We start from the raw sequence: 19264 nt of genomic DNA, 5'->3' as shown, positions 1-19264 counted from the left end.
TTAAAAAACTTTCTGGAGGGTAAAATTGATCTCTCAGTCTGTTATTTCCACATCGCCTTTTCACTTCAGCTTATCTACCGTGCTGCAGGTCTGTTTTCCGATTGACTGGGAAAAACTTAAGTCCTTTATTATCTCACCTTTCAACAAGGCGTATCATCCCCCCTTCACCTGTGCGTTGGTTACAGACAGTCCACATAATGTTCAGTATCTCACACGTCGGATTGGCTCTGTTATCTTCTCTGATACAATGTTAACACCCCTGTGACTGCAGCTACACGCCGCTTTATTGTCACAGCATCAGAGCAGAGGTTCCTCCAGGCCTCTGATTATGATTATTAGTCCCCAGGTGTTAGACTCGCCCCCACACTGCTCATCTCTTGACCCTGACTCCGCCCGTCTGCAGAGGCAGGTGCATTGATTGGTTCCGTCAGCCGTTCCAGCTGGGATCAGGTCAGGAATCCAGGAACCCAACAGGAGCGCGTCATCTCCTCAGGGAGTTTTTCGAAGGCGGGGTTAAGGTATTGCGCGCTGGCGGTCCTGTCTGGACATGACATTTCGCAAAGCCACGCTGTGCGACAGCTAAATGAGTCCCCCCTCCTTCATCCATCTGACCTCTTCATCAGCGAGGGGAAATGATTTGCCCCGTGCTGAATGACATTTACCTGTTCGGCAGTGGCGTTGCCTTGGAAAAAAAGAAAAAAAAAAAAAAAAAACACACACAAAAAAAAAACATGGCTGTTGGTGAACACAGGGAGCTGAACCCTCCTGTGGTTTCTAAAGGTTAGCTGCATCCTCGCCTACACACATCACCCTTCCCCGCTGCCTTGTCCTTCATTAGCTCCGCAACTCGCTCGCTGACAGACCACGTGCACCGGGGCCTGCAGGTCAGGCACGATTCATAATCGCTCATGCTGCATAAGAAACTCATTAGCCGTAGTAAGGATGATTTAACACTTCCTGAGATAAATGCCCTTCCCCTGTCTCATGCTAGCGCGTTTCGCTCATCAAGGCTGGCAGCGGAGGGATTTTAAAACGGCTGAAATGCTGCGCGTAATCCCAGAGATTCATTTAGCAGCCCGGCCGTTTATCGCATTTGAAGTATCGACGCGTGTTCCTGCGAGTCAAGACCGAGATTGTGGCTTTAATCGCAGGAGACAAAGCACGGCGCCGCTCAATAGGCTTTTTCCACGTATAGCCTATTTTTTGCCTCCCCCCCCTTCAACAACTCAAAGCGGAGCCCTGTATAGGCTTTACAGTCTCACACACACCTACGCAAGTGCACACTCACTCCCCACACACACACACACACACAAATACATGAGAGCCACAATCAGCCAACGGTAGAGCTGGTTGGTACACTCGGCCCGGTTTCCATGGCAACCGGGCCACTGAATCTCCCTCCGTGTGCCGGCGCAGTGGGATGGAGAGACGAAGGAGAGGATGTTTAGATGGGTTTGTGTTTGTGTGTGTGCGTGAGTGAGTGAGCGTGAGTGTGTGTGTGTGGGCGCAGCCTACGTGTTTGTGCAGTGTGCTGGTTTTGTGTACCGAGTTCAACAAAAACACACTCCGTCCTCAGGTGTGCAAAGACAGAGTCTGTCTGCTGCTGCTGCTCGTCTGCAAACCAGGGAACATGTCTGCTGCTGTTCCAGGAGAAACACATCTTTTTTTTAGCTCAAATTATGAATTTTGAGCTGTTCTTTTAAATATTTTGCATCATTAGCAACTGTAAAACACACGTGCTCTCACACAGCATTGTGGCACTATGATCTAATCGTGTCAGAAACAGGCCAGTGGCTGCTCTCTCTAAAGGATGAGGACCACAAAGGGTTCTTCAGAAGACCTGTCAGAAAACTGCACTAAAACGAACATTACATTTATAACATCCAAGTTAATCACCAACAAGTAAATCTGTATCTTTAAAACTTCACCAAAACCTGATGGACAAATGTAATCATGCAACGTAACGTAACTTCCATTCTTCTGAAATAACAAGAACAAACTGTTTTTATTCATGGCTGCCAATAATTTAGAGCAACTTAATGTAATGTACTTACCAGTAACTCAATAATCACCATTTCCTGACAAAAATGACATCATCTCATGATATTTCCAGTCGATGAGAATCACCTCGCTGTTCCATTAAAGAACTGCCCGGTGCAGAGTGGATTGTGGGATACCAAAAATAATCTGCACTCTTAATTTAAAAGAGGAAAAGAACCATTAAAGACGGAGTAGCATCCACAATGCCTAAAGCATTGACCACAATTCCAGCTGATTATCATCCTTGTAAAAATGCAAAAATCTTTGTCATTTTGTGATAAAGTCTTTGTGATGGTGGCCAGACGAGGCGATGCACCGATCAACCTCTGGAGAACCTGTTCATACCTTTCAGACCCAGTCCACACGTACACGGGTATTTTTTCCCTCCTCCGGTTTCAAAAAAATTCCAACCAACACCAACGGTTATGAAAACGGCAGAGCAACAGGTGGTGGTATAACCTCCACCGTAAGGCCATGGTGGCCAATCAGAAGCCTGCCGAACAAAGGAGACAATCCAATCCAATCGAATTCAGAATATCTAATGTATAAGATAAGTTTTCCAAAAGCTCAGTTTGCAGTGACCTGAAACGTCGTTTACGTGTGCACAGGGCCTTATTCTTAAAGAAATCAGTCGGGTCACATGAGGTGTTCAAATACTTTTAGCCAGATTTTATCCACATGTATACTTTAGCGGACGCCTAATGAAGACGAGATCAGGTCTTTCTCGGCTGCCATATGTGAGAGGGTTCGAGGGTTTTAGCTCCTGCGGGGAGATGAGCTGTCCTCCCATCAGTCCTGACATATAACTCCCAGCAGAGGACCAGTTGCTGCTGCTGTGTCTGGATCAGCCAACCGGTGGGCCCATTTTTTACGCCCTGTCCAGCTGACTGTGTCGTCATCAGCTGCTAACAGGAGAAGTGGAAGAGGCGCTTGGATGTGTAGCAATGGTGAAGCCCCTGGCATTGTGTCAGAGGTCGCCCTCTAGTGGGCGCCGTGGAAGCCTTCAACCACACCTATCTGCCTCTTTTAGCCTTTTAATTCCAGACTACACGCTTCATGTCCACGGGTGATGTTTTGTGAAGTGAGCGCAGGTTGTGTGTTTGTGGAGCAGACACCTCGTTGGGGATCCTGGGCGGGGAACTGCACAGCAGGTACTTTGAAGGCTTCAATCGCCAAGCGCCAGTTGCTTCAAAGTGTCACTGCGCCGATCACTGAGCCACAGACTCTTTTTTCTCTCCCTCCCCTCATATCCATATTAATCCTTCGTCTGGTTCCGAGACAAAAGATACAGGGAGAGAGAGAGAATGAGATCAGGCCGAGAGGAGCGCAGCAAAGACTGAAAGACAGGAGGGGGGGTTTCCCTGGGCACTGCCACGGCCCCTCTCCCACGTCAGCCGGGGCATTGAATGGCTGACGGCTGCATACCAAGCCTCCTTCTGGGTCTCGGTGCGTTCATGTCCCTGTTTCTGCCCGGCCGTGGCTAAATATATTTCCCCACTTTGCAAATGTAGCACAAGTCCTGCAACCCGACCCCCCGGCCAGCTCCGGCTCCCTTCCTCTACACAGGGTTCACGTTCCTCTGGGTTGTGGAGGTTTTTTGGGGGGGTTGGAGGTGGGCGTGTGTGTGTGTGTGTGTGTGTGTGTGTGGTTGAAGGGGTTCGAGACTAAGAGAGCAGCTCTCCTGGTTTCACACATACGGATACACTCATTTCTGGCTTTCTCTGCTGTCACGCACACAGACACACACACACACAGACACACACACACACACACACACACGAACACTTCTGCACTTGTCAAACTAGCAGGCGGACACTAGTTGCCCCTCTCTCTCTCTCTCTCTCTCTCTCTCTCTTTCTCTCTCTCTCTCTCTCTCTCTCTCTCTCTCTCTCTGTCCCTCACACACACACACACACACACACACACACACACACATAACTCTGTGGACTCTGGTGTTGCCCCCCTTGGTTTGCCGTGGTGTGGCGAGCGTGGCAAACGAGGTATGGAGAGGACTGAGAGGATCCAAAGGCCCGTCATGGTAAGAAGGAGCCTTCTCAAGCCTTTTTTTTGTTTGTTTGCTGCAGTGGATGGTGTGAGTTTTTTTCCGGATTGAGTTTTTTTGAAAGTTCAGCAGGCACTTTTGCCCTGAGACGTGACAGGATGATACAGTCTGGTCTTTCTTCGCTCCCCCTCTCCTGAGCGCAGTTCCATTTTGGGCCGGGCCGCAGCTGCTGGAAAGGCGCTGTGTTTTTAATTAGACCTCCAGTGCCACCGTGCTCGGCCTGTCCCAGCGCTGTGGCCATTTCAGGGGGGGCTTCTGTCACTGCTGTCCCCCTGTCCCACACAGGCCTGGTCCGGATCTGGGTTTTTTTGCTGGTTCCTACTGTTGTTCCACACTTTCTGCAATCATTGCATGTGGAGCTTGGAGTCGATTCAGCATGTGTATTTTACTTTGAGTGTAATTGTAGTCTTGATGATTTGGGCTGCAGGTAGAAATAGTTTGACTTGTTTTCTTTTGACTAAAACATCGCCAAAGAATTACAAGTTGGTGTCTTCAGATTCCAAACTTAGTGTTGATCACTCAGAGATGTTCCGTTTTTTTTATTACACAGAACAGAGAAAAGCAGCAAATCCTTACATTAGAAGAGTTCGAATCAGTAGATCTTGTGCTTTCTGTTTGATATATTGCCTCGATTGACCAATCTATTATCAAAACTGTTGATTTTTCATTGATTAACCTTTTACGTAGTTTAGCAGGTGTGATGATATGACTCTGTGATGCTGTTATTCATCAGAAATGAACAAAACTGTTCTCTCTTGATCAACAGGTGAACAGTTCTGCTGCACTGATCATCAATTTCACTTTCCTATTGCTGCTGTGATCAACAGTTATTTTTCAGAGCGATAAATCTGTCAGTTATGTTCGATCATGTTTATCATTCAGCCTTTAAAATCGCACTAAAAGTCTCCATTAAAATGTCCCCAGAGTCCAAACTGATGCCTTCAACTTCCAAACAGCTGAAAACCCCTAAATATTCAAAATAATGAAGAAAAGCAGCAAATCATCACATTTGACCAGCTTGAATCAGTCAATTTATTTTGATGCTTGTTTGATTTATTGCCTTGAATCAAGGCAATAAATCAAAACTGTCAATTGAGCGGTGATTTATCTACTTGTTGGTTCAGCAGTGGTGATGACGTGATATTATCAGACCGTTGTTTTACACAATTCTGTGGCCCAAAATCGACTAAATGAGCCGTCGAAGTTTCTCGTATCTGACTTGATGACAGACAACTGAACACTGTTTGCTGCCTTGATCATGAATTATATTACTTCTTATTACGGCTGCTATTTTTAGATAGTCTGTTTAATCGTTCACTCTCTTAAAAAACAAGACAGAAAATCTTGTGTCTTTTATTACTTTTTTCTATATTTATATACTTTTTTTATGGATTTCCTGTTCAACAGAGAAGTAAGAGTCATTTATATCTTTACTTTAATTTTAATAAGAGCAATCTCTGGCACAAATTTCCCTCAGGATTAATATAGTATCTTATTTTATGAGCCAGATGAATTGATAATGAAAATAATCGTGAGCGGGAGGCTGGGTATTTTCAGCCGAAACAAAACCACAGAATTCAATTTTTGTTATTAATTTAAATTGAATATCAGAAGTTGGCAATTAACATGTGGCCAGATTCTTTTTTTTCCTTTGAATGGATATCAGATTTGACCAAAACGATGACGATGGTATATTTTCTTCATTTGTGCTTATAGAACATTAAATCACAGCTCAATTGAGAAGGTTTTTTTATTATTAAACAAAAGGTTTTGCACGAAGAAGATGTTCTTATCCCGCAAATAAGATCCTGAGAAAATATCACTGTTGTTGGTGTGATGTTTAATATTACCATGAAAACATTTCAAACAACACCCAGCAGCCGCGATCGTGCTGAACAATACTCTTTTAAATAATCTGATATTGATCGCTCAGCACTGATTCCTGTAATTGTATTTTTCCACCTGTTGGCGTTTGTTATCGGAGTTCCTCGGCTGCTTGTCTGTGAAAACGGGGATTTCTGTCGAGTTCAGCCCGTGACTCATCTTTCTAGTCATTGCCACGGCGGCCAGCTGGTTGCCATGACGCTGCAGTGACAGGAAAGAAGAATATGGCCATTTACAGCCGCCGGCCGTGAGCTTCAGACAGGAAATCTGTCCTTTGTGATTCCTCGGTTTCTAGATCTGCCAGCTCTGTTCAACATCTTTTCCCCTTTTTTCTTCCCCCTTTTCATTCCACTTTTCTTTCTCCACCCATACCTGTTTTCACCGAGCTAATCTGTCTCTGGATGTGATGAGAATACTCAGCGCGGCTGAGGCTCGACTGCTAACGCTGTGTCCTCCCTCCTCGCCGGTTTGTTGACTGAGGCTCCGAGGAGACTCAGAGAAAAGGAAAAGGATATTTAATATTCTCACTTCTCTGTCATCTTCTCATGTTAGTCATACGATGTGAAGTCTGAGAACACCTGCTGCGGTGTTACTGTTGCTTTCTTCTACCCCTTCCCCTTTCGTTTGTCCTTAAAAGTGAGACGACACGGGGGTGATAATTTAGAAGATTTGGAAAAGCTGGAAATAGTCAAACTTTCATGCTCCGGAAAGCAAATCTGCTCCACCAACTTCCCCTTGTTCTCGATGCCATTTGCAAAAATCTGCCGTTGCATCACAAGAAACAATGTTAGCTCATTTCCCTGCTGCAGGGTGACTCTTTTCAACCCTCATTATTCAAAGCACTTGTCTTTTCCCGGTCCGCCCTCGCTCCTTATTCCATTACCCCCCCGCTCTCTCTGTGGCTCCCTTTTTTTTTCTCCTCTCTCCATTTATTCAATACCAGTGCTAAGGAGGTGTAAATTCATCACGGTGGCAGCCAGTGTGCTGAGAAAACGCAGCCTGTTCATTTTCTGGATATTTGCAGAGCCTCACCTCGTGCTCCTTGCCTTCTGTCATCTGTGAAAGGGACGTATAAAAGTTTCAGTTTCCTCAGCACAAACATGATTTTTTTCTCCCCCATACGTGTCACTATGATGTCCCCCAGCATGTAACTGACCGGGCGACGGCCTCGCAGCGGGAGAAAATACCTCATTGATCACCTGTTGAAAAGCTTTCATGCAGTTTCTCCCGCCGCTGTTCTTCCCTCAGGGTATTTTATTTGCTATCGATTCCCATATCTTTTATTTTCTATCTCCCTCCTCATGCAGCTGCCTGTAACAAGCTGCAGAGACGGTTACTATGACACTGCCGGGTCTCTCGTCTGACACCACCAATAGGAATGCAGCTCTGCTGTCAGGTGGCCCCGAGCTATTTTGAACAGGGGGCTGCATGTGAAGTGAAGCAAGGAGCTAAATTAGAGACACTGAAGAAGAAAAGGTGGCGGGAATGTGTGTGTCGAGCCGCAGGGAGGTCATTGGTCAGTCTCATGAATCCGTCCCGTTCCTCCTTCTGTGACTTCCTGTTTTTCCCCCCCCCCGCTGGTTGTTAGTGACGTGAATCAACTGGGTGATTGACTCAGAGTCATCACCCACCCTCCCACTCTTTCTCGCTTTACATTTTGCTGCATCACCGACCTGTTGCAGCGAGCCGCTCGGTCCCAGGCAGCTCCAGATGTCATTTTTTTTGGTGTGTTTTTCGTCCCCATGGGTTCCCGTCAAGGTTAACCTTCACTTAGTCGGCGCTCGATGTTGGGATGCACCTGTATGGTTTAGAAGATGACTCAGAGCCGGTGAGTGGGGGCGGTTGTTATTGTGCTCATTAGATGCCGCATGCCACTCGCAGAATCATTCCTCCTACTCGAGTGGGAAGCGGGCGCACCGCTGCAATTTTTTTTTTTTTTGCGTTCGCGTAAATGAAACAGGAAGTCGGGATGGCTTGTGGATGCCCGAGGACGCAACGAGTAGCTATGGCAACAGGGAGTGTCTACATTCGGTGGGCTGTTGCCAAGTCACAGAGGACCTCGATGCGACAGGTGGCCGAGCTAGAATCAACATTTGTGTTTGTCCTCTCATTTCAAATCATAGACAGCATGGACGGTAATCAAAGGCGTGGAGGAGCGTTAATCACACATACATGCGCGTGCAAACATGTCAACACAGCACACAGATGCTCCACTCGAACACATATGAACAGGTTTTTCTCCCTAGATATATTTAGACCGTCAGGTTCACTCAGCTGTTTGTTCTCTACGATAAAGGTTTGTGTTTGAGGAATGCCACAAAGAATATTGATTTGATGGTGGCAGGAGACAAGGCGAGAGAGAGAGAGAGAGAAGGGTGTGACCTGCCACAATCAAACCAGGGATGCAGTGCATCTCAACCACAAGGTCACCAGCTTCGTTTCAGAACGGGCAGATTGCTTTTATTTAAAATTAAAAACATTGAACAGTGAAAAACAAAATAGATATAACTTTCTACCACTACGAATTCTTGCTTGTCAAAACCCGGCGCCTACATTACCCTCAATGCAACTGGTCTGCCTACCATTAGGTCCAAGATTCATGCTGCTTCATGCTTCCAATCAAAGTTGGAGGTTAATTTATCAGGTTAAAATTGTCCAACTCCTGACTGCCAAAACTTAAAAAAAAAAAAAAAAAAGTTGCATAAAGCCCCCTCATCACACACCTGAACCCTCAGCAGTGCAGCGTCCTTGCATATATCAACAAAATAGAGGCGGGAGAACAACACGTGCCGCTGTACGTTTTCATGTGTGGCATGTTTATACGAGCAGATAAATGATCCCTCATTAAGTGTTTGAGGTTTGACATTTTGGAATAATAAGGATCACAGCGTGATTATGCTGGTAGCTGCTAATGTAGCCTCCAGCGTCTGGAGTCGTCAATTGATGGGTAATATATTGTGTACATTTGTATATATATGGCGTTAATTATGATGTATTATTGTTCAAAATATATGTATTTCAAGTTTATGTCAGTACATTTTTATTATAATTAAGCATGTGTCCATCAAAAACATCTATTTTTCATACTTTAACGTTCGTTGAAACTGATAATGATGATTTTTTTTCTTTTGCAATATCGCAACACCTTAATATATTCTAAGGGTTTATTGCACTGTACTGTTATTGAAATGAGAACGAAGGGTTAAAACCATTTTTTTCCCCAAACAAACAAAAATGTTTAGTCTGAAGTCACAATATTATTGAAATCTCAATATGACCAAGTGCAATATCCCATTCACAGAACCCGCAGATTTTTTGATAAAAGTATGTAAAAAAAACAAAAATGTTTTTTGGTTCAGACTCCACAAAATGTGACATCATCATAATTTTAATTGCTATTTCAGTTCTAATCAATGTTGTGAGGCAAAATTGATCGGTCCCACTAATCTATTTCATGCCAAAATCAGTCAAATAATCCGAATATGATGCCTTGTATCCCTGGTTGGCACCAGTATCAAATAATCTCAATAATCAAATACCAGTCTAGAGATATCTGTTGTACTCGCTGACTCGCTTGTGTTCCCTGACTACACATGTGCCGGGAGTTTTTCATCATCATTACATATGGCTGTATGTCATCTTTGCGCATTCTCACCTCTATTTTAAAAAGCCCACACCTAGTGACTCACTTCTTCTGCCTGGCACATTCAGCTGTCCGCATTCTTGTCAGCACCTCCTACAAAGCGCCAGGCAGCCTGTCAGCTAAAAAAAAAAAAGAAAGAAAGAAAGAAAGAAAAAACAGCAAGCAAGCAAGAAGAGAACAAGTGGGTTTGTTATATAAGTTGAGCACTCAAACATTTCAGAAGTTCAGGACGCCTCCCTCACTGCTCCGCTCTGCTGAACAGTACAGTGGGCCGGCGCCGCGGGCCCGCTGGAGGCTCAGGTTTTTATTGTGGTATGGGTGTCTGGATGGGGGTCAGCTGCAGAGAGTCAGGTTACAGTGTATGAGTGCTGGATGTGTTGGAAACTGCAGCCACTTCATGTGAAATTTATATCCCGCCCTAATATTATAAACAGTCCTCAGGCCTTTTTTTTTATGTATTTTTTTTCTTATCGCTCTACATCTTTCCGTCTCCACTTGACACACCCACGCACCGAATGTGTTGTACCTGCGTGAAAAGACTCGACACCTCGCCCTCGCCGCAGCTGAAATGTCGGGCCCGTTGTTATGCATCCTCTTCACCTCGTATTACACAGAGTCAGCTTTCATGCGAGCGCCGGGGCCCCCTTTGTGTCCATGTAGGTTACACTTTTCTCAAGGCGGTCTTGACATTTTGACCGCAGAGGCACAGCCGCAACCTTCGCGCTTAGGACCGGTGAATGTGGAGCAAGACGTAAAGGGAGCAGGAGAACATCAGTAATACATAAAGACGAATATGAAGGTTTTCCGTGAAGACACAAACATGTTTTTGCTCCCTTCAAAGGTTGATTTGGGTACATGTGTTGCACTGCACGCTTCATATAAACTCATCGTGCGTTTCAGGGCTCTGCAGACTCCTACACCAGCCGGCCGTCGGACTCAGACGTGTCCCTGGAGGAGGACCCTGAGGCTCTGAGGAAGGAGGCCGACAGGCAGGCCCTCGCCACACTCGAGAAAGCAAAGGTCAGACATCCGCTGTTGCATCTCGGTCCGCTAAGCACGATGTTGGTTTAATAGTCATCGTTGTTGCGTGAGCTTCATTTGACACCAACAGACCTCATCATCAGTGTCAAGGGGAACGCCAAACTCTTGTGTTAAGCGTTTGTGACGAGGCGCCGTCTTGTGTACTAATGTCTTTTCTGCTGCAGACCAAACCAGTGGCGTTTGCTGTGCGGACAAATGTGGGTTACAACCCCGGCCCCAGCGATGACGTTCCCGTGCAGGGCATGGCCATATCCTTCGAAGCCAAAGACTTCTTGCACATTAAAGAGGTGAGTAAAATATTTTTTTTCCAAGCAGGGATTTAGAGAATGGTTTCTGTAGTTTAAAACCTCAAGTAAAGGTGAATCACTTCACGTAGTAAACAGATTTACTGGCTCCTGGATGGTGTAGGGAGGACAAAAAAAAAAGGGAGATTGGCCCCTTCAAACAATTGGCAGTGATGAGAGAGATCATGTTTTATTGCAACTCATTACACTGTCTCCTTCTGTCTAAACCACACTCAGGCCATGAGTGGGAGTTTGCACTAACACGAGCTGCAGTGAGAGCACATCTGAGTGCTCCAAATATAGAAGAAAACATGGAAAAAAATAAATTAACAAAACTCTCCGGGTTTCAGTCATTCGGAGCACTCTAATGTACTTTTTAGGCATGACAGTTATCTCTGGAGAAAACGGGGCTTAAAGATACAGTCCATTAATTCTTAATATCAGCAAGAACTTGGGAAGTAAATCAGTCGCATGTTTGGAGTGGACACATGTTGATGAAACGGTGATGCCGGTCTGTATGCAGAAGTACAACAACGACTGGTGGATCGGACGTCTGGTGAAGGAGGGCTGTGAGGTGGGCTTCATCCCCAGCCCGGTCAAACTGGAGAACACCCGCCTGCTGCAGGAGCAGAGGATGAGACAGAACCGACTCAGCTCCAGGTAGCCATTAAAAAAGACAAAAAAAACCCTCTCTACACTATCAGCATCACAACCAACGACCCCACTTTCATAAAGCAGGTCAGACCTGAGTCACACTTCACCCACCAGGCAATGTAAAACTTCCTGAAATAGACAAAAACACTGTGGTGAGTCATGTATTCCTCTGCGTAACAACAGTGTGTATATAAAGGTCTCTGTAGTCAAGGATAGAGAAAAAACAGGATAACACGGATCTGTTCGTGTCGATGATTGAATCAAAGAATCAATACCGCAATAAACAGTACGATTAGAGTATATATTGTATTGTTTAAAGTACATTTTGCAGTGCAGGAACTCTTGATACTATGTAGTATTTTTATCACATACTTTCTTGATTACTTAAAAGAAATTCTGCACATAATCAGCAGCTAATTTGCTCTCTTTAGTAATTTTTCCCTTCAGTTTTAGTTAGCAAGAAGTCAAAACAGCCACTTTGCCATAAATATATATATATTCATACACTGCTACAAATGGTCGGTATCCTCTTGCAGGACAAAACTTAAGAAACAGAAAGCTAACAGCATAAAGTATAGCTGGTGCTCCTAGTTTAACTGCTATTTTGGTCGAGTAGATATGATTAAAAAGATGATTTTGAGCACTTTGTACAAATTGTATTCCCTGTCTGTCACCAAGCAATAATTTGAATAAGATTCAGGTTCACATTTTTATTTATTCCAGACCATATATATTCTACTGATTCTGTGGTCTGTTGGGGACAAAGGCAAAAAATATCAGGAGGCCCCTCCAACCACTAATGACACAAAACTGTACATCAAAGACAAGAACAACTAAAACCTAAATGAATTGCCAAACAACTTCGACACCACACGTTGTGGTCTGGAGAACAACCAGAGCAGATTCTCAGCACAAGCCCAGTTACCCAAACAGAGCCTGGACATTACTCAGAAATGCATCTAACTAACCTCTAACATTTCCATCTTTGGTTTATCAGTGTGCAATAACAGTGTTAGTTTAAACAGACAGATGCTTTGCAAAGTTTTTTGGCAACAAAGCTTTGTGTTTTTACCCTCAAACAAAACACGATGTTAATAACTCAAGCAGCTGTCATGACGTACAGTGCAAAGTCTTTTATTCCTGTCCAGACGCTCTCCTCTTCTCCAGCGTGTTAGATACAGAGGGTTGTCGTGTGTTTAAAAGGTCAAGTTAAAAAGCCAACGGGTGCTAATCTCTCCCACTGAAAACATAGCTCCTGAAACGCCACTGTCAGTGGTCCCGCCTTTAATTCTGTGACTTTGTGACATCACCCTACATCACCGTGTGTCACATTTGCATGATTTATGCCTAGAATCACAGCAGAGGTGAAGTTTACTGCAAGGTGAAAACGCTACAGAGCCGAGCGGTGGCACAGTGAGGGGTTCTGGCTCAGGCGTGTGTGAGCTAACCAGTTAGAGCAGACTGGGCATTCTGGAGGAGGGGCCTTAAAGCGACAGGCGCTGAACCAGAGCGTCTCAGACAGAGGGGGGATACAATGCCGCTGCACTGCACAGTATGAGAAAACTGATGTGTATTGTTTGTAAACTTATTCTAGTAATAACCCAAAATACATTTATAAACCTGGAAATGAGCGGAACATGTGTCCTTTACATTCAGTATATAGATCACACAGTGCCATACTCTTGAGTTCATAATGTTGCTACTGCAAAAACACAACTTTGAACCTCTGATTGACTGCAGGTTTCAGCCATTTAATGTCATCATACCCCCACAGATTTCATCCATGGTGATACGTACGTTCCAGATCTATATTCCTTAGATAATGACCACTTGCGCATTTGCCTGGCTGAGTTTTGTTCCCTTCCCCTTCAGTAAACTCCCAGAGTAACCATTAATGGTCCTTTTTAAAACAAACTGTTCTTCTCATTACAGTAAATCTGGAGGCAGTTCCAGTCTGGATGTTGCCACGGGAACGCGCAGGCCCACTCCACCTGGCACAGGTGAGGTCAACGGGGTCTCCCAGTCAACTGGCAAAATACTGATTTGTTTGCGCGCGTGTGTGTGTGTGTGGGTGCGTGTGTGTGATCCTGACCGAGCGAGATGAGACAGGCGGCTGATATTTAGATGAAGATTTTAATTGGCTGGTTAGTCAGGCATGATGATGAATCACGGATGACTCTCAGCGGATTGCTCCACGAAGTGAGAGATGTCTTTGGAGGTCTGTCATTAGCAGACAAGACCGGCCTGAAATAGAGCCGAGGACGGACTGCGCTCATTAAACTTGATAAGTATGTCTGACTTGTGTGTGCGCGCGTCGCCAGGAAGACACAGGACTGCTGCTCGATAATCCAAGACAGACAGCGGGAGAGAAGAAAGTGCAAACATGGGAAAAATAAACAACCCTGATTGACTTGTGTTAATCGAGCAGCGCCACTGAACTGGGATCAGCAAGTGTATAACAGATATCGCATCTGACTGAGAGCAACGGAATACACTTATTCGCCTCCGCCTCCTTCTGTTAGCTCACAGTAGCTTAGCACAACAAGTGAAAACCAGGGGGAGACAGCCAGCTGCACCCAAAGGTAACAAATCCACCTGCCAGCACTGCTAAAGCTGATTAATTAACACGGTACATCCGCAAAAGCCTACAGTTTTACAGGCCGTCATGTGCCAGATACCTAATATAACTCTTTGGTTTTTGTTCAAGTTGTCATTATACAACACAGGTTTGCAACACGATCGGGTAGTTTGATAGATACATAATTCTGAATAGATAAATCAATTCTTGCCAGTAGATACACCAGACCTTTAATTAATGAGCTTTAGTGATGCTTATAGGCATGTTGGCTGTCTCCCCTCTGCTTCCAGTGTATTTAACTGACTGTGGTGTCAATCATCTCAGATCTCATGAAAGCGAGAAAAGGATACTTCGCCAAATCACCAAAGAAAACACCCACCAGACTCGTCCGACCCCCCCAGCCCCTCCGTAACCAACCACACCTGCATCACCATGATAATCCTGACACACTTTATCCCATCACCCCTCTGCCCCCCCCCCCCCACCCTCAGCTTCACTCCCTCTCTCCCATCAGCCACTTTCCTCCTCATCCACACTTCAACCTTTGTTGCTCCTCGTCACACTGAATTAATTCTCTCCTTCGTGTTATGACACCTCACATCTGTGCCTGTGCTCCGTCATAATCTGACGTGTTCCTTTTCAAACTCTTATCAGTGTTATTTCCAGTTTTTTAAATCATGCTGTGCCACCTTTTTTCTGATCTCAGTGTATGCCACCTTTTGCAATTTCCTTCATGCCTCTTTATCATATTCTGTCTTCTATTTACTCTTCCCCCCTTTTTTTCCGCTTTTGCTCTTCTCCCGCTTCTTTTTTTCGCCTTGTCTGGCTCCTTTCTCTTTCTCTTGTCTTCTCTCCTCACCGCCCGCCCTCCCCCCCCTTCATCAGCTCACGTGGACATGTCCAACGTGTCCTTTGACGTTGACCCCCTCGACCTGGATGCTGAGGAGCCCCCTGAGTTCCAGGGTGACACTCGCTCCTCCAAGGGCATGTCAGGCAGCGTCACGTCCCCTCAGGCCAACACCCACCGACTGCCCTTCTTTAAGAAGGTAACATTAGGGGCCCAGGACACCTCGCTCACCTCCTCCCTCCCTGCCTCCCTCCCGCATTTGTCCCCTACTCCTCTGAGAGGTCTAATGTCTTCCTCCCTTCTCCGTCTCTCACTAACTGAACCGTCCCCGCTGCTCCTGAATCTAACACCGTTTGGCCCCTCAGGCTCCAGCCGTGATGGTTACACTGAGATATGTTTGGACGTTTGTTTCTCTGTGCTTGTCAGCCAGGACCGGCGTTGAACTAACTCTGAAATGGCTGCTGCCGCTTTGTGATCTTAACTGTAATCAATCAATCAATGAGCAGCTCCTCTCCCAATCCCCGTCTAATCCTAACCTGTCGATAACTAAATGTGCTCTTGTGTTTTTGTGCCTTTTTTTTGTTTGTGTCTCTTCTTGCTTGTGTGTGGAATGATGCCGTAGGTGGTCCGGCTAAACAGAAACAGAAGTCGGTGAGTTGTGTTTTTGTTCTCAACACTAACTTCTAACATTTTCACTCCTCGTCCACTGTTGTCTGACATTTTCCCTTCTCTCGTGGTAAGAAATCAGCATTGTCATGCTTCCGAATTGAAAATACCCACAGGCCCCTTTGCAAACGGCGGTGTCATTTCCCCTAGATCTTGCATCATGGCTGTCAGCCCTCAGATGCAGGTGCAGATTCATCCCAGAGCCTGTTAGTCAGAGTAACGCATCCTGACACGCTTTCATTTCCATTTATGACGGATGATTTGAGTGGCGGTTGCCCGCGATCAGCTGCTTTTATGCTTTTCAGCACAATTTGAATCATGCGTCAAGGCTGCAGATGCGAGACATGTTATGTTAGGGGAAGTGAGAAATATGGACAACAAGTATCAAAGCCTTACGTCAGATTTTAGAAGTTTAAAATTACCAACTGAGACAAATTCAAATAACATTTTTAATATTTTCCAACAAGTCCTTAAATTCTTCCTTTTAAAGCTAATTCAGACATTAATAATCTTTCATTGAATGTAAACAGGACGAATAACGTTAAAAAGTACAACTCGTGTTCCTGCCACTGTCCATATTAACACTCTCCCTCCCTCTGACGTCACGCTGAGGCGGGAGGCACAAATGTCCTCTGTTCTAGGTGCATGTCATTTAAACGCATGAATCTGACAAATCATTATCACTTCATCACTTCCTGACTGATTAGCAACTCAAAAGACAATGGGTAGTGAAAAATCTAGAGGGACCTCAGTCCGTATTTGACGACCTTTTAGCCACTGTTAGCATTCAGCTACATCCTGGCTAACACTATGCGTTTCACCTCCAGCTTTAAATAAATGCGTCCAAGATGTGCGTTGATGTTTTTAGATTAAGTTAACGCCTTCATATTTTGTAACCATATCAAACAGTAATGTTAGCGAGGAAGTAGTTGAAAGCCTTGAAAGAGCCACAGGTGCATCAGATCTTATTATTAGTTATCACCCATAATAATTTCCACTGTAGCCGCAGCGACCTCCTCTGGAAACTCGTCGATGATGTTAAGTATCTCTGCTCCATTTATTATAAACAACTGTGAGACACAGTGTCTAAATATTAGTGGCCTATTGTAGAAGAATCTTATTGTATAGAGGGGAAATAACCCATAACATTGAACTATCATCCAGATCTATATTACGAACGCCACCCTCCCGGTTACTCACCGCACTCGATTGTACTCTGCGGTCATGTTATACAAAACCAATGAGCACTATTGTTATGCTCAGTGCTCCCGCTCTGCCCTTTTAGAGACAAGAGCCATTTGGAAACTTTTAAAATATGTATTTTTAGCTCCGCTGAATACAAATGAGGTGAAATGAGCTTCCGTTGCTCTGCTTTATGTAACGTAATGTAGTGGAGCAGGGCACTCCAGCACTATCTGCTGCCTGAAGAGCAGCACGGCACACACACAGAGGAGGAGGCGTGCTCAGAATATAAATCTGAAAAAAAAAGAAACGTCCAATTTCACTGTTGTCGGAGTATATAGGACGTGTGAGTGTTTTCATCCCATTCTCACTGAGGAAAAAGGCTGTTTCTATAGATAACAAATGCTTATGGCGTCCTCATGGATGAATCATTCATGATTCATAATGTACAAACAAGCTTAGAGTTCACGCGCCGCAATATGGATCGTGCTCGTGTGTGGGCGTTCTGTATAAGTCTCAGTGTTGGTCATCGGGTTTAAGTGTAAATGGCTTGAGGAGAGACACAGACTACAGCATGTGGGCCTATAGGGCGCTTTAAGATACAGAAAAGCATCCTAATGTCATTGAATGTATGTATAGGTTTATAGAAACAGGATAAAATTATAGAATAATTAAAAGATGCAGGTGAAAAACTGATTCTAAATACACAAAACGCTCACAGACGTTTCACTATATTTAGTCTAAGCAGCCGTATTGGCAAGAGACTGGCATCGCCTGGAGTTCTCTCGTAATTGTAATAATTTCCAAGGTTGCTGCTGACCTTAATCCTGTGTGAATCTTCCATGGCTGTAATTTGTAAAAGTATAAAAACTCCACTGCATATTACCTCCCATATTTCATTACACGATGAGGTCAGTTAGTCCTTCAAGAATCTGCATTTCTGGGAGCTGCTTTTCATTGTCAGCCAACTAAAGAGTTATGAGTTAGCACATGAGATCGGCTATACTACTCGTGCAGAGTTGGCTATGGTATTAACATGGTAATTACATCTGGGGATAATACCAGTAAAAACAAATACTTTGCTTGTCCTGTGCAAATGCGCCACACGCAACACAAATGTTGGGTGCTTTAGATGGAGGAAATGAATAATCCAGGTGATAATCTTGATTCTAAATATACCAAATTGATTTTCTACTGTTTGCATAAATAGCCCTATATGCACTCGACTAGTATTGCCTTGCCACCTCTAAAAATCTGTGATAATTGCTGATGTCTTCCATGATCGTCAATATGTGTGAATCTGCCATGTCTGTAATTTCCTGCTACATTGCGCCAAATACTGAGGACATGTGATGTATTAGTCGCATGCAAATCTGCACGTATTTCTTTTCAAACATCTGTTTTCTGTTGTCCGACAACAGAACAAGTAAGAAATGTATACACGGCTCAAAATATGCTGAGCAGCAGTCAACAGCTGTGCTGTGAGATCGGCTATATTGACATTTAAGAGCGACGCTTAAATACAGTTACAAAACATCTGTCACTCGATCTAAATGAGCTGCAAATGTGTATTTATGCTCGTAACACATGCAGAAAGTGGGCACATCCACTCTAAACTGTACTATTAATGTGGCTGTTAAAGAACAGATGCATAATTGTGAAACGCTGATGTTACGTTGATACCTGGACGTCATATCGAGGGATAATTTAAATACACTGAGTAAAATTCAGACGGGAACAGTGATGTAAAAGGGTCTTGTGAAGTTCCCCTAGTCGTGTTGTCAGAGATTTATTAAGAAAACATTTATTTCTTCTTGATTTCCTAACATAAAGGTTTGGGATGAAACTGTTTCTTAAAATAAGTAGCAGCTGAAGCACAAATCTAAAAAGTGTGTCTTCTTCTTGTACGGCAACAATTGTTGGCAGCGAAAACTCGACAGTTCGCACCAAATGCTGATGCTCAACAAAAAAAAAAAAAAAAGAGAGGAGTGTGAAGTACGACGTCTGTCTTGGGGCAGCAGTATAATCACGAGAGCTCTCCTGACACCCCGGCGTCTGGTTTAATTATGGACACTTTAATTATGTGAGACAGCCGACTAAGAAATAGAAGCGGCTGCTTTCACTGAAGAAATTGATCCCTGCCTCCGAAAACATTCTTAGGCGGTCAATAAAACGAATGGAGACCGGGCGTCTGAAACCCCACCATCCATCAATCTGAGCACTCACAGAGGGCAGAGAGGGCATCTGTGTTGAGCCGATATTGATTTATGTGTAACTGTACGTCTGCTGTGAGATTTGTTGAACTGATGGGAACATTCCCCCCCCCCCACCTCCCGGTTCAGATGGAGCATGTCCCGCCCTATGACGTGGTCCCCTCCATGAG

The 19264-nt window shown here is 44.6% G+C and overlaps 1 protein-coding gene across 3 annotated transcripts in view; it reads left to right on the top strand.

Annotated features, from left to right (window-relative positions):
• Positions 1 to 19264, top strand: part of LOC119013883 (voltage-dependent L-type calcium channel subunit beta-1-like) — a 34041-nt gene that overhangs the window by 9674 nt on the left and 5103 nt on the right. For 2 of the 3 annotated variants that reach the window (XM_037088773.1, XM_037088774.1), the window contains exons 3-8: positions 10530 to 10649; positions 10835 to 10957; positions 11478 to 11614; positions 13541 to 13608; positions 15072 to 15232; positions 19224 to 19264. The exon at positions 19224 to 19264 is cut by the window's right edge and continues 40 nt beyond it. In XM_037088773.1, coding sequence (XP_036944668.1) covers positions 10530 to 10649; positions 10835 to 10957; positions 11478 to 11614; positions 13541 to 13608; positions 15072 to 15232; positions 19224 to 19264 — 650 coding nt within the window. Of the gene's footprint in view, positions 1 to 10529; positions 10650 to 10834; positions 10958 to 11477; positions 11615 to 13540; positions 13609 to 15071; positions 15233 to 15655; positions 15685 to 19223 lie in introns of all 3 variants that reach the window. The other variant, XM_037088775.1, reaches the window with a different exon arrangement.

This window comes from Acanthopagrus latus, chromosome 23 (assembly GCF_904848185.1).
Source record: "Acanthopagrus latus isolate v.2019 chromosome 23, fAcaLat1.1, whole genome shotgun sequence".
In the NCBI taxonomy this organism is placed as follows: domain Eukaryota; kingdom Metazoa; phylum Chordata; class Actinopteri; order Spariformes; family Sparidae; genus Acanthopagrus; species Acanthopagrus latus.
This window is presented reverse-complemented; position numbering and strand designations above follow the sequence as displayed.